At 31.4% G+C, this 13,571-nt stretch overlaps 1 protein-coding gene across 3 annotated transcripts in view; it reads right to left on the bottom strand.

Annotated features, from left to right (window-relative positions):
- The window catches only part of LOC135197939 (anoctamin-5-like), a 142,723-nt gene that overhangs the window by 97,058 nt on the left and 32,094 nt on the right, over positions 1-13,571 (bottom strand). For 2 of the 3 annotated variants that reach the window (XM_064225219.1, XM_064225220.1), the window contains exons 6-7: positions 8,694-8,726; positions 97-233 (exon numbers count right to left, since the gene is read on the bottom strand). In XM_064225219.1, the coding sequence (XP_064081289.1) occupies positions 97-233; positions 8,694-8,726 (170 nt within the window). The remainder of the gene's footprint in view (positions 1-96; positions 234-8,693; positions 8,727-13,571) is intronic. The other variant, XM_064225221.1, reaches the window with a different exon arrangement.

Here is a 13,571-nt window from a genome sequence, read left to right as displayed (position 1 = left end):
AATGTTGAAATTAAACAACAGAAAAATTATAAAAATATATAAATATAAGGTTACTGAACTTCGACAAATAAATTTAACAATGGCAAGGAGACTTACTGCTCAACTCTTGAGCGCGAAAATCCTGTGGAGAAGTAGCTAGGTTCCCTTGGAATGAGATTTTCATCATACATGAATGGATCCTTCATGCCGAAGAATGAGAACATGTTGCGCCTCTCCCGCCGAGTATCATCTTTCTGCAAGAGGGGATGGGGCCAAAAGGAGAGGGTAATGTTAGAATAATGCAAAAGAAATGTACTAGAGTGTAATATACAGATTTTGAGAACAAATACAAAAACACTAAGGAGAAATACAAATAGTATACAATGACACAAATGGCACACAAATTGATACATTACAAATAGTAAAAATAGATCACGTGAAAAGATTATAAAAATAGAAAATAAGATAAGTGGAAGAACACATTTTTGTCAAATTTAATGCTTATCAATGACAAGTCAATTGTCAACAAAAGAAACTTAGTCATTAGAGGGCAAGGGATCAAAGAAATTTTCATGGGAAAAGAAGAAAAGATCAAGTTAATAACAACAAATATAAATTCTACTCTAAGCATAGAGACCAATATTGTACTACTTCAACAAGTATTCCACTTTAAATAAAGAAACACTTCAGGGCCTGTTGAATTTGCAAAGCACCTTGACATTAAAATCATATGAACACGGTACCACTATAAAAGGCAAAGCTGTCAAAACAGAACATACATTAACTTGACCTAAAAATTTTATTATTTGGACAGTTAAAAACATGAAAGTACTGATATCACCTACACTAGATCTATCTAAATTGCTAGAGGAGATCTTTTTTTATTTCAGATTTTCAAGAAACCAAATTCTGCAGTTCTCTACTGCTGATTTATGAGCCGAATCTGTACACTAAGTGCAATTATATAAAACAACACACAAATCTGCTCTAATCAAGTTTCAGGTTTTAGTTTTGAGTCCTAATGACAATGAGATAACATAAGGACAATTGATTATCAAGATCATCTGTAGCTTAGATTTAAAAAGAGTACCTCCGTCCATCGTTCTTTCACGGATAGTCTATATAAAACAGACATGTATATATGCAAGTAATGCAATAAATGCTAAAGCCAAAAATCTTTCAAATCACACAATTTGTAACTGCAGAGTTTGCTAGTCTTCAGAGAGAAAATATTATTAACAGACATTGGAAAGATGGTAACAGTAGGTTATCACTAGCAAATGGTTTATCATTTTAGAATTGTATTTGTAGTTTGGCTTGGGTGCCAATGTAAGTTTTACTGTATGACACCCTGGTTAAGGGTATAGTTAATAACTGCACTGAAATCCATACAAAATTTTCATCTGCATTAACAAAGTTTGCTACTTTGGCTCTCATTTTACAGGTAGGTATTTTCGTAGACACCTTTTTGTATAATTATCTTGTACACTTCACTCATACTGTAAAAATAAAACACTCACAACTCACTCTGATATTATGCTTCTGAAAAAATAAAACATATAAACTACATACTACTCAGATTTGCCAAATATTTCATGTCACTGTACCTGGTGTATAAATATGAAGCCCTTAATACAATCAAGTAATGATTATCATCTGGGTTTCACACTAATCCTGATGTGACAGACAGAATCATCAGCACTATAAGTTACTCCAGAGATAAACTGAAAGATTATTACAAACTATTCCACCACTCAATACAGCTCTGGCATTTTATGCGTACCCACCACAACCTTTCTTCCTATTGATCTAAATTCTTAACAAATCTGTTGTAAGATCTAATACTACCAAATTTTTTTATGTTTTGGATACAAATTTTTCAATATATGTAAATTGGACTCACACCCTATCCAAAATAGTCTCCTAAGCCATGTGTTACCAAGTCAATTCTATGTCACTGGGTATTGACTATAAAGACAAGGGTTTTCACTATGCACAGAGTCAGTCCAAAGTCAGTGAAACCTGCAGACACCTTGCAATCCACATCATATCGCCAGTTTTCACAATTCTGTTAGCTATGAACTTCCACATTTTTCTGACTATTTGGAAATGTCCTAACCTTTCATCAATTACAACAGCATTCTTTCATCAGAACTTCTACACAAGACAGAATGACAAAATCAAATGAATCATCACTCACTGGAAGGAAAGAATGGCCACCAAATCTGTAACTTCTGTTTGTAGGTACTAAATCTATAGTACAGTTTTAGGGATATCCTTGGCTAAGGAAGTGAACCTCTAAACAAACAAGCTATTCCATGACCTCTAACGATGATATAAAAACATAGGACTCATTGCAAAGCATTTCCTCAAGCACTGTATTTCATTCATTCATTCTAAAAATACACCATGAAAAAATTCTTATAAGAAAACTAACTTCAGTCAAGAATAAAACAACAGTTACATGATAAATTCTAACATTATGTCCAATATATACTGTATGCAGACTTTATATTGTAGTTCTGTCAAATATGATACTATATCATTTATTTAACTTTGGAGATTATAAAGAGCATGCACAATTCTTTTACAGACTTCTACAGTTCAATAAACAAACAAAATGTCTAGCCATGCACATTATCATCCACATATGCAAAGTAAGTGCATGAAAGAAAGCAGTCAAAGAAATTTACATACACTTCATAAATACTTACAAAGGTTAGTCAATGAACATTTACAATTATGAGAAGTAAAAAGAACAAAAACACCTTCATTACAACACTGACCATGTAGGTTGCCACATTCAGAAAATGCAGATAAGCCAGACGTAGAACAAGACTGAGTACTGATTTCACAAGTTGTTATTAAGAAACTCTTAATTTTCTGCAAAATTAACTGCAAAGAATTTTATCAAATGATCTAACAGGAAGACATAAACTACTCCTTTTTTTATGGATGTACCAGTAATGAATTTGATGTTGTAAAGTATGCTGATCTCTCTGAAATATCAAAATATAACACCTTATTCAACTTCAGTCAATTATACTTATCAGCAACTATATACTATGTACATTAAAATGAAAATGTAAGTTATAATAAGTAAACAGATTAACGTTCACCATACTGTCAGTCATAAAAATAACCTGGGACTTATTTACCATATTGTATATAAAAAGTTACTTTGTGTAAATTACTCCAACATTTTTCAAAAAATGTACTCTTCCTGAAAATGAAAATGTTATAATTTTAGGTAACTGGTCTCAAAGAAATGGAGACGTCAAACCCTAAAACCTGAATGAAATGATGACCAACCAAACTCAATTTAATGCTTTGGTCCTACAAAATTGACTGCCTACAACCCCTTATGTTTTAAGAAACTTTTCAAATGGTGCTCTCACTTAAGAATCTATAAAAAAAAATTAGATATAGTCTCTCAACCAATTTATCTATCTTTTTTTGGTATTCCAGACTAATAAATTTGTCAGCCATGACATGCAGGAAGCTTTCCTTACAGTTGTTGATGACTTCTTCCATGTCACTTATGTCAACCATATTTTTCTACACGTAATTTGCACACCATCAATCTTAGTTCCTTGCCAGCAAATAATTTGTGCTTCATGTAGGGCAGATCTCTGCATTTTTACGTTCTACTTCGTTATTTAGAATGTATTGGTAGTCCACCTGTGAAAAGTTACACTGACAAGTTCAAAATGGTATAGTACTGATCATAAAATAAGATGAAATGTAAGTTCAGGTTCAATCAACTTTTATACATATGTATATATATCTATATATATATATATATATATATATATATATATATATATATGTATATATATATTTAGTAGGTATAATATGATATATAGATAGTATATATATAGTATATATAGTATATATATATATATATATATATATATATATATATATATTATATATATATATATCATATAATATATATATATGCATATATATATATATATATATATATACCCCATAACATAGCATATATATGCTATATATATATATATATATATATAATACCTATATATATATATAGATATATATGCATCACCAAGGAAATTTACCTTGTTTTTCTCATTTTGCTTATTTGTGGGATTAAGTTCTCTAATCAAATATGTTCAGCTCTGGACATATGAATGAGCTTTAATGTTTTTCAATTAGTTAGAGCTCTTGGTGCCTTAAAACAAGAATGAAGCTGAATTGTTTATGGTAACCTTTGAGGTCAGTAAATTTCATAGTATCTCACAAAGCAATGGTGAATTCTGGTTTATTTTTTTTTATTTATAATTGTTAAATTACTTAAAGGTCAAATAAAAATATTTTAACAAATGATTTCATCAAAACCTATGACAAACAGTACAGTGAACCCCTCGTATTCGCGGACTCTGGATTTGCAGACTCACATATTCGAGGATTTCTCTCTGGAACATATAACCTCATTATTCGAGGAAATTTAGCCTATTCACGGTACTTTGCTATGAGAAATATCCACAAATTCCTGTTTTTTTTCAATTTCATAATAAAATATACTTTCTGTGATAAAACTATTTTAAAAAAACAGGGATAAAAATTTTTATTGGGTTTATTTCAGTAGTGGCCCATTTTAAAATTCAAGATATTCCCATTCAAGCATCTCATCATTTGACCTCAAAAGCAGTTCACCCACCATTCATCACACTGTATCCAGTGCCAGATTTCAGTACCCTCATCTAGTATTAGACCACAATGCTTCACAAGGAACATAAGTATAATATCATGTTCGGTCCATACCTACAAACTCTACACATAAGAGGTAGGAAGAATGTAAAAAGACTGTAATCATCAACCAAAAATTCTGGATAAGTCAGAACTTCCCCACAACTCATTGACAACCATCATTCAAGAACAAAAGCCCTATCTAAATTGCCTGAACTGTCTTGAATCATATGCCATGTCACTATTAAATATGAGAATCTTGATATCATCTGTTTTGCAACCTTGGATTGCATTTCATGTAATTTACATGTACTAATTTCCAATTTATAGCTTGCAAAAGTACCATTTGCTATTACACAATATGTGCAATCATCATATGCAACACTCTGGTGACTAATCAAACTCCTGTTTACATCTGTACTACACATCATAAACTTTTTTTAGTTGATTAACCACTTCACAATGCACCAGTCTTTGTTGATGACAAAAGTTCAGTCACCTTCCCTATTGCAAGGGTTTTCTCAGGGTTTTGATTTCTGTGTCTATCTTTTCCATTCAAGAATCTGAACATAATTCAACCCTCCATATTTCTGATGCCTTCACCTAGCCTCTCATTAGTTTGCACTGAATTCTGAGATATATCTTTATTTACCTATCATCCCTTAGGATATTTAAATGATAATACAGTCAAGATCACTGGCTCAAGAAGACTCCTTTCCAATTCATTTATTCAGTATGAATAAAATTCAACCTTTCTCTTTTATTGTGTGTTCAAATTACTTCAATCTAATCTGAGAAAAATCACATAATTCGTCTGGTTTACCCTTCTTCTAATTAAAGGTTAGTTGGTTGGAAGCGGCAATTTCTTTCCTTAATTCTAATTGTCCATTTATATTTTGAATACAGGTATTTCTCATATCTGGGGTACTTCAACTTGTGTTCGAGTTCTTGATATGATTGAATTTACAATCACATCCTTCAGTAATCGGACCATAGACATTTTTTATACACATCATGTTTCATCTTCGTATCATAATTACCTGTTCACTGCTAATGCCAGATTCAATACATGGCATTAACATCAGTTATGTTTTTCAAAAATATTTTTTGTCCCTTGCCTGACACTATATGATTGACAATTACTCTCACCAACGAGTGTAACTTATTTTAATACGTACGTTTATTTCACTTGACAAGATTTACTACAGTGGGCAGTAGCCTTTAGTACAGCAAAATTCAAAAGATTAACTTACTTATGAATAAAATTAACTTGATACTTTAGGAATACGTAATAGTACAAATATTTGGCACAGTTAGTTATCTTTCATGATTTAGTAAACAATACTTACGTGCTTATTTAGGTGATTATAAAATTCAATATTTATTTATAGAGTGCAGTGTTAGATAAATATGTAAGCTTATTAAGAACACAGATATTTATTAAATTCATGCTTAATTAATTCATACGTGCTGATGTTAACAGCAAAAATTAAAAGAAGACAGTATGTACGTACTGTTTTATTTAAAGGATTTTATAGAAAAGTCCAGTCATTTTCACATGGAGTAAAACAATCTACGTATTATCAATAGGAAACAATTCTTTATTCACAATCCTGAAGAAAAGGAGTCATATACTTTTCAGCAGTAATGCGTGAATGAAAAATGCAGGTACTGGTGGAGGTTTACAGATTATAAGGGGCTGGAAAACTAAAAGCGAATTTAAAATGACACAGGAACAATGACAACTATGTAGGTATATAATGGATATGTTATTAAAAGCCAACAAACTCAGTATTATGTTTTGTACTGCAAAATATTAAGGGCAAGCTAAAAGATGACGACCCAATTTTTAGCAAACCAAAATAAGTCGGTATGGATAGGTCACAGCGAACAATAAGGTGATTACTGTAGATAACTCCTGACTAAATGTGGAATGTCTTTTAATACAGAGATTTCTTTAAAGAACTTGACTAAACCAAAGGGATCTCAACAGTGATGGAAAGAGGTGGGCTACTTGGGGTGTAGAGTACCTATTTCCAAATTTATAGCTTTTTTTACGTTCAATCTCTCAACTAGTTAAGACATTATCAGCTATCCTTTGGCAAGTTTCTATAAATTAAAAGTTACATAGCACATATGCCTGCTATACAAAGTCACTGATCTAAAAGAATTTGAATTACAAAAAAATCATATTCAGCATTAATTGAACACATGTCATTAGATCCAAGAATCAATCATAAATTACTGATAAATACAATGGCATATTACAGCTGTGAATAGTCACTTTAGCCAATTTAGTCATGTTATCTCAAAATGGCCTGAAACTGGCTGTATTTACACAAATCTATAATGGGGCTTACAGTCAAATGTTGCCAGATACTCAGAAAAGTCTTGATTTTCCAAATATTATGGGTAAGTATTCCCAGATTCCCCAACTTTCTGACACACACACACACACACACACACACACACACACACACACACACACAGAGAGAGAGAGAGAGAGAGAGAGAGAGAGAGATATTTTGCTCATTTATCACAAAAATACCCTGCAATAAGTATATATATCAGATTGGTATACACCCTATAATACAGCTCTCTCTCTCTCTCTCTCTCTCTCTCTCTCTCTCTCTCTCTCTCTCTCTCTCTCTCTCTCTCTCTCTCTCTCAGGATTAAAACAGTTCATATACACAATATTTTGGCCACCCCCTCAAATAACAACCCTTATTCCTATAATGGACGCATTTCGAAAGCATGGAATACCTTTGAAAACTTTCCATAATGAAAATTGTCCATAATCTCATTAAGAATAAATGGCAGGCTATTCAGAGATTCTCCCAGCAAATAGTAGCTGACTAAATTGTTTTTTTTTTTTCACATGTAAAAATATCCACTTTTTAGATATTTCAAGATTTCTTTTTTATTTTGACTCCCCTGAAATATGCTTAATTTTATCAGGAAATGCCATTTAGCATGCAACCTGGATTCTCCAACTGCACTGGACACTGATCCTACTGCATAAATCCTGAATAATGTATTACCATATAAGTAGTTCCCAAACCCATTTCCATCACTAGATCATTAATGGTCGTCAAAATAATCCAAGCTATCTACACACTGCGTAATTAAGCTGTGACATCTCTCTAATAAAGTTCAAAACAAACTGAGATAAAACAAGATTCTCCCTGAGAGAACTGATGGACCATAATGAAAATGTCCATTAAAATTCACATACCTATAGTACTTATCAAATTTTGATAAGCATAGTAGTACTGTAAGAAAGAAATAAAAGACATTAAGACAGCACCAAGAGCATAGAAATCTTCAATAAATTTTGAAAATCCAACAAAATACCAGTATATTGTAAACCCCAAAATGTTTTCAATTATATTCATGTTGTTTGAATTAACTTGTATTATCAACCAAATAAAAACATTAACTTGTATTATCAACCAAATAAAAACAAAGGATATAACTACTTTTGCAAGCTACAAAAACAACTAACAAGCTATTTCTGGTCCCGTGAAGAAGAAAGAAAAGCCTAATTACAAGGTAAAAAGCACACAAATATTAATAAAAACACAGAAGAGGCAATGACTAATCTAAAAAAACTTTTGATGTACAGCTTTCAAAATGGTACTGTAAGCCAATAAAAATTCAATTCTACACTAATTCAGTTTAAATACTGTAAACTATACTGCATATTGATATACTATTGCACAGTTTGTTTAAAATAAAATTATGCAACACAGAATTGAAGCTTGCTCTTTTTTACATATCACAGACTGTAGGGAACTGGACTGCTGAATGTTATCACAAGGACATGTAACCCTGGCCAATCCTGAACCCTTGAGATGTATTAGTGATTGGACTGGTTAAAACAAACAGTAGCAGCAAGCATTAGACAGAGACGTTCATAGACATTTTACAACATGTAGACATATTACATTAAAATAGAAAGCATATAGCCCATAGACCAATTAGGTGATGCCACTTACCCATACTTCCCCTTCACGAATAACGATAAACCTCTGGTTCATGAAAGGAGGAGAAAAAGTGCAATCTCTATTAGTGCTAAAACCATGAAATTTACAGAAAAAATGCTACTTCACTTAACTAGTTCTTACACTTTCAATACTCATCTGACAGCAAGTCATTAACACCATACTGGAAATGACAATCTACGTTGTGAACCAAATCACAGTCTCTTGAAAAAAGGATACCACTTTATTTACAGTGAATAAATACAATACAGTACATCATGCTTGAACACTTACCAAATACTCAGTGATGTAACATTCTAGGTTGTTAGTATGTAATTACTGTACTGCTATGGTCTACTTATTGCATTACCACACAGTCCAAAACTCTGCTCAGTTCTTTCAAACTATTTTCATGGTTACACTATATCTATTGCAATGGGTTTGGTACACAAACCCTAAATAGTCTCATATTCACAGTATGCTATACATTTCTGTAAAATACTCAAGTACAAGTACCTTCATTTTTATTAAGAATAATATCTCCGTACATTACATGCAAGTCTGTCAGATAGAAAGATGATATGCATATTTTCAAAAATAAGATTGAAGCCACACCTTCTAAAGTACCCAGAAAAAGGGTGCATTCTACTTTCTAGCAACACAAAAGCCTATCAAAGAGACTGCAACCACAGCTTTGAAGAACTCTGCAGGCCACTGGCAAATTAACAATTATCCATACCAACATTATATTTGAATAGCAAAACATTGAAGAAAATTTTTCACCAACACAATGGAAAGTCATTTTGTGTCTAATTATAACAAGCAAAGTATGGAATAATTCTTATATACCTTAATATGAAGTCAGAAAATAGAAATAAAAAACTGGAACTACAAATTCAACTACCACAGGCATCCATAACATGCAATTTATGTCAGTTTCATGGTCATAAACATTAGTCGGCTATGGGACTATCTTCCCATTAACAGCAAAACTCTGAAATTCATTCTAACCTCCCTTCTCTTTCCTCTAAGCATTTATTTTTAAACTATATTTTTCTTTTAATTTTCATTCCTACAGTTAGGTCAGAGGCTAGTAATGTATATATAATATATAATATATATATATATATATATATATATATATATATATATAATATATATATATATATGAATACATACATACATACATCTATATATATATATATATATATATATATATATATATATATATATAATATACGTATATATACAGTGCGGAACCCCAATATTCGAGTTCCCCGGATTCGCGGACTCACGCATTTGCAGATTTCTCTCGAGAACATTTCTCCCTGTTATTCGCTGGAAAAATTCACCTATTCGCAGTATTTTTCTGAGAAAATATCCAGAAATTCCGGTTTTTTATCAATCATCATAAAATGTTCTTTTTGTGGTAAAACTATTAAAAAACAAGCAAGAATTAAAATTTTTAGTGGGTTTTTCTTGAGTTTTAAGTAACAAAATAGGCTGTTTTCAGCATTTTTTAGGGGTTCCAATTATTCGTGGGGTGTCTGGTACAGACGGCCAACGAAGAATTGGCGTAGTTTCTTAATTCATTGTTCGTTATGGAAATATTGCCATATGCAGGTGCCAGATTATTTACTTAACAATAAATAACATTTCCTTTCAAAAGGTGCTATACTCGAAATAAATTACATCAGAAACTGAGTAGACTTATTCAATGTATTAAAGATAATTGTTTTGCAAAGTAAGGAAAATATATACCGATGGTCTACGATTTCTAATTTTGTTCTTAACTCTAGCTTTTTGACATTATACCAAATATTTTTTTGAAGTTGGTTTTGCTGCCGCTCGAGTCTTGACTCAACGTATCGTACTGCACTGGGGTGTTGTCATTTCGTCCCTACAGCCGATAAATAATACATCAAGACGTTAACATTCTTTGAAAACGATGTTTGTTATTAAACTAATTTTGTCCTTTGATCAATAAAAATAATTTGCATGACACATTTAGTGGGCCTAAATTGGACTTCTGATTTTCCCACATGATTTGCCTAGGTCTATTTTTAGCAGTATACTCTCTCGGATACGTAATATTAATGAATATTTAAATCCACAATACACACACACACACACACACACACACACACACACACACACACACACACACACACATATATATATATATATATATATAATATATATATATATATATATATATATATAGATAATCTGCTTGATTTGACTATTCCCGTTATTCTTGTTTTTATTAGCCATGTTCGCCTTCTTCTTATCCTTTTCATAATTGCTTAACATAATTAACTCAGTCCTAGCTATTCAAAGCTATAAAGCAATCATAAAAAAATCAAACGAATATAATTCAGTCTTATTTTTTATCGAATCCTTGCATATCATCCTGTTTCATTTGGACACCTTGGAAAGCTGTGGGAGTCAAACTGACGCAATAACATTAAGAAAGGCTTATCTTTCCTTAAAGCTTTCTTAGGTTGATCTTTTTTGGTAGCTATTCATTTCTTCTAAATAGAAATTAGTTCAAATTAGTTTCAAATGTATACCTGCTAGACCTACTACCATAGCATATTATAAGTAGCTGAAAAGGATAAGAAATATGAAAGGTGACGTTCTCGTTTAAGTCTATTTCATATGTTTTTTTTTTTTCTTTCAAGAAAAACCTACTGCTTTAATCAAGGGTTGCTCTTTGACGGCTACAGGGTGTAACACGAGTGTATGCACATATTTTGTGGAATGAAAGATAAAGTGTCTTTGAACAGAAAATAATTATAAACATGCATTTAAAGGCGTCCGTTGTCGGTGCTGGGAATTTTGAAATAACCGTTATCATTAGTGGTGCTTTCACGAGAAGGAGTTCGTAGTGAGAAGTCGGATCTAGTCGCCTGAGATGTAGAAGAGAGCGGAGGTGGCGTATAGGAGTGATGGAGGGATTAGGCCGATGTTAATAAAGTATCTCCCAATAAAATGTATTCTTTAGGTTTTGAAGAAAAAAATACATGCAGCATTGAAACCGTTTCCCCTCCCTATCCGTGGTATTCACTGGCTACCGATAAAAAACAAAACTAAAAGAGTAAGCCTAAACTGAATCTCTCATCCATCAAAGATAAGTTGCTTATTCGTTAGACTTATTCATTAGACAACTACCAAAGACTTCAAGGTGTAGATTTAAAAGTTTTCATCAGACACCAGTCATAAGCGTAGAGCTAGTTATGATTCCTGGTTCAGCATGTCGTGATGAGGCACTAGAATTCAGTTCACAAATGAATGCTGCTCCAGCAACATTTACACACTGTATTATCTTGCTCTCATGGTGCTTCGAGATGTTCCACTTCTAGGCCCATGTTCTAAATTTTGCCGTTCTTTAAACAATTTGATTTTTCTATGTATGATTCTCTCGGTGTTTATTAAGCTTTCTTGATATCTCTCCAACAGGAACTTGCACCGAATGCACTGCAATAATTCTCTCGCTCATCGAGGGATGTTTCTAGACCGATAAATGACACATTGACATTAGATTCCCGTGCACATAACATCAAAAGCAATAGAGTGAGGTCTCCTGGTTCACGCTATTAAGATATCGTTTTTTTTTTTTTCTTTTTCTTTTTAAATTTGATAGCATTTTGTGAGATTCCAATGTTTTCTGTAAAATTTAACAAATGGAATAGTTCAACTACCTTGAACTTAATATTGAAATGATAATTTAAGGACTATGTTTATGCGATACTACTAGTGATAGGTGTCTCCTATCTATTTGGTAATGTATATCTATGGTTGTGATATGACGTTTTTTATCACTTCGTTTCGTTCACGTCAATTTTGCTATATGGAAAATAGTTTTACACAATAACATAACATAACGTTCTAAAGATATTAGTGACTGTTTTTAACGTAATTACACATGATTTCTTCCATCTTTGAGAAGAAAAATAGATAAATAAGGCATGAATCGCGCGTCAGGCAGGTGAACGAAAAATTATGAAACTCTGCCACGAGTTTTTTGGCCGACAGTACACATCTCCCGCGAGTACGTGGTGACCACTGTATATATAATATATATATATATATATATATGTATATATATATATATATATCAATATAGAATACATACATACATCTATTAATATATATATACATCTATATATATATATATATATATATATATATATATATATATATATAATACGTATATACAGTGGACCCCATATTCGCGTTCCCCGGATTCGCGGACTCACGCATTTGCAGATTTCTCTCGAGAACATTTCTCCCTGTTATTCGCGGAAAATTCACCTATTCGCAGTATTTTTCTGAGAAATATCCAGAAATTCCCGGTTTTTTATCAATTTCATCATAAAATGTTCTTTTTGTGGTAAAACTATTAAAAAACCAAGAATTAAAATTTTTAGTGGGTTTTTCTTGAGTTTTAAGTAACAAAATAGGCTGTTTTCAGCATTTTTTAGGGGTTCCAATTATATATATATATATATATATATATATATATATATAATATATATATATATATATATTCATATATATATATATATATATATATATATATATATATATATATATATATATATATATATATATATATATATATATAAATATATATTTATAATATATATATATATATATATATATATATATATATATATATATATATATATATATATATATATATATATACATATAGTTAGGTACCTCAGTACTAGAGCTTTATTTGTTCCAGATAGCTGGTTGACTGCCAATTTGCTCAATTGCTAAATACATTTTTCTATTAGGAATAATGTAAACCAAATTTAAATAAATAGATGAAATAAACAATTCTCACATTACCTCTACTTCAGAGTTAATGGTATATGTGGG

Source organism: Macrobrachium nipponense, chromosome 21 (assembly GCF_015104395.2).
Source record: "Macrobrachium nipponense isolate FS-2020 chromosome 21, ASM1510439v2, whole genome shotgun sequence".
Classification (NCBI taxonomy): Eukaryota; Metazoa; Arthropoda; class Malacostraca; order Decapoda; family Palaemonidae; genus Macrobrachium; species Macrobrachium nipponense.
Note: the sequence above shows the minus strand (reverse complement) of the source record. Positions and strands in the feature narration are given on the sequence as shown.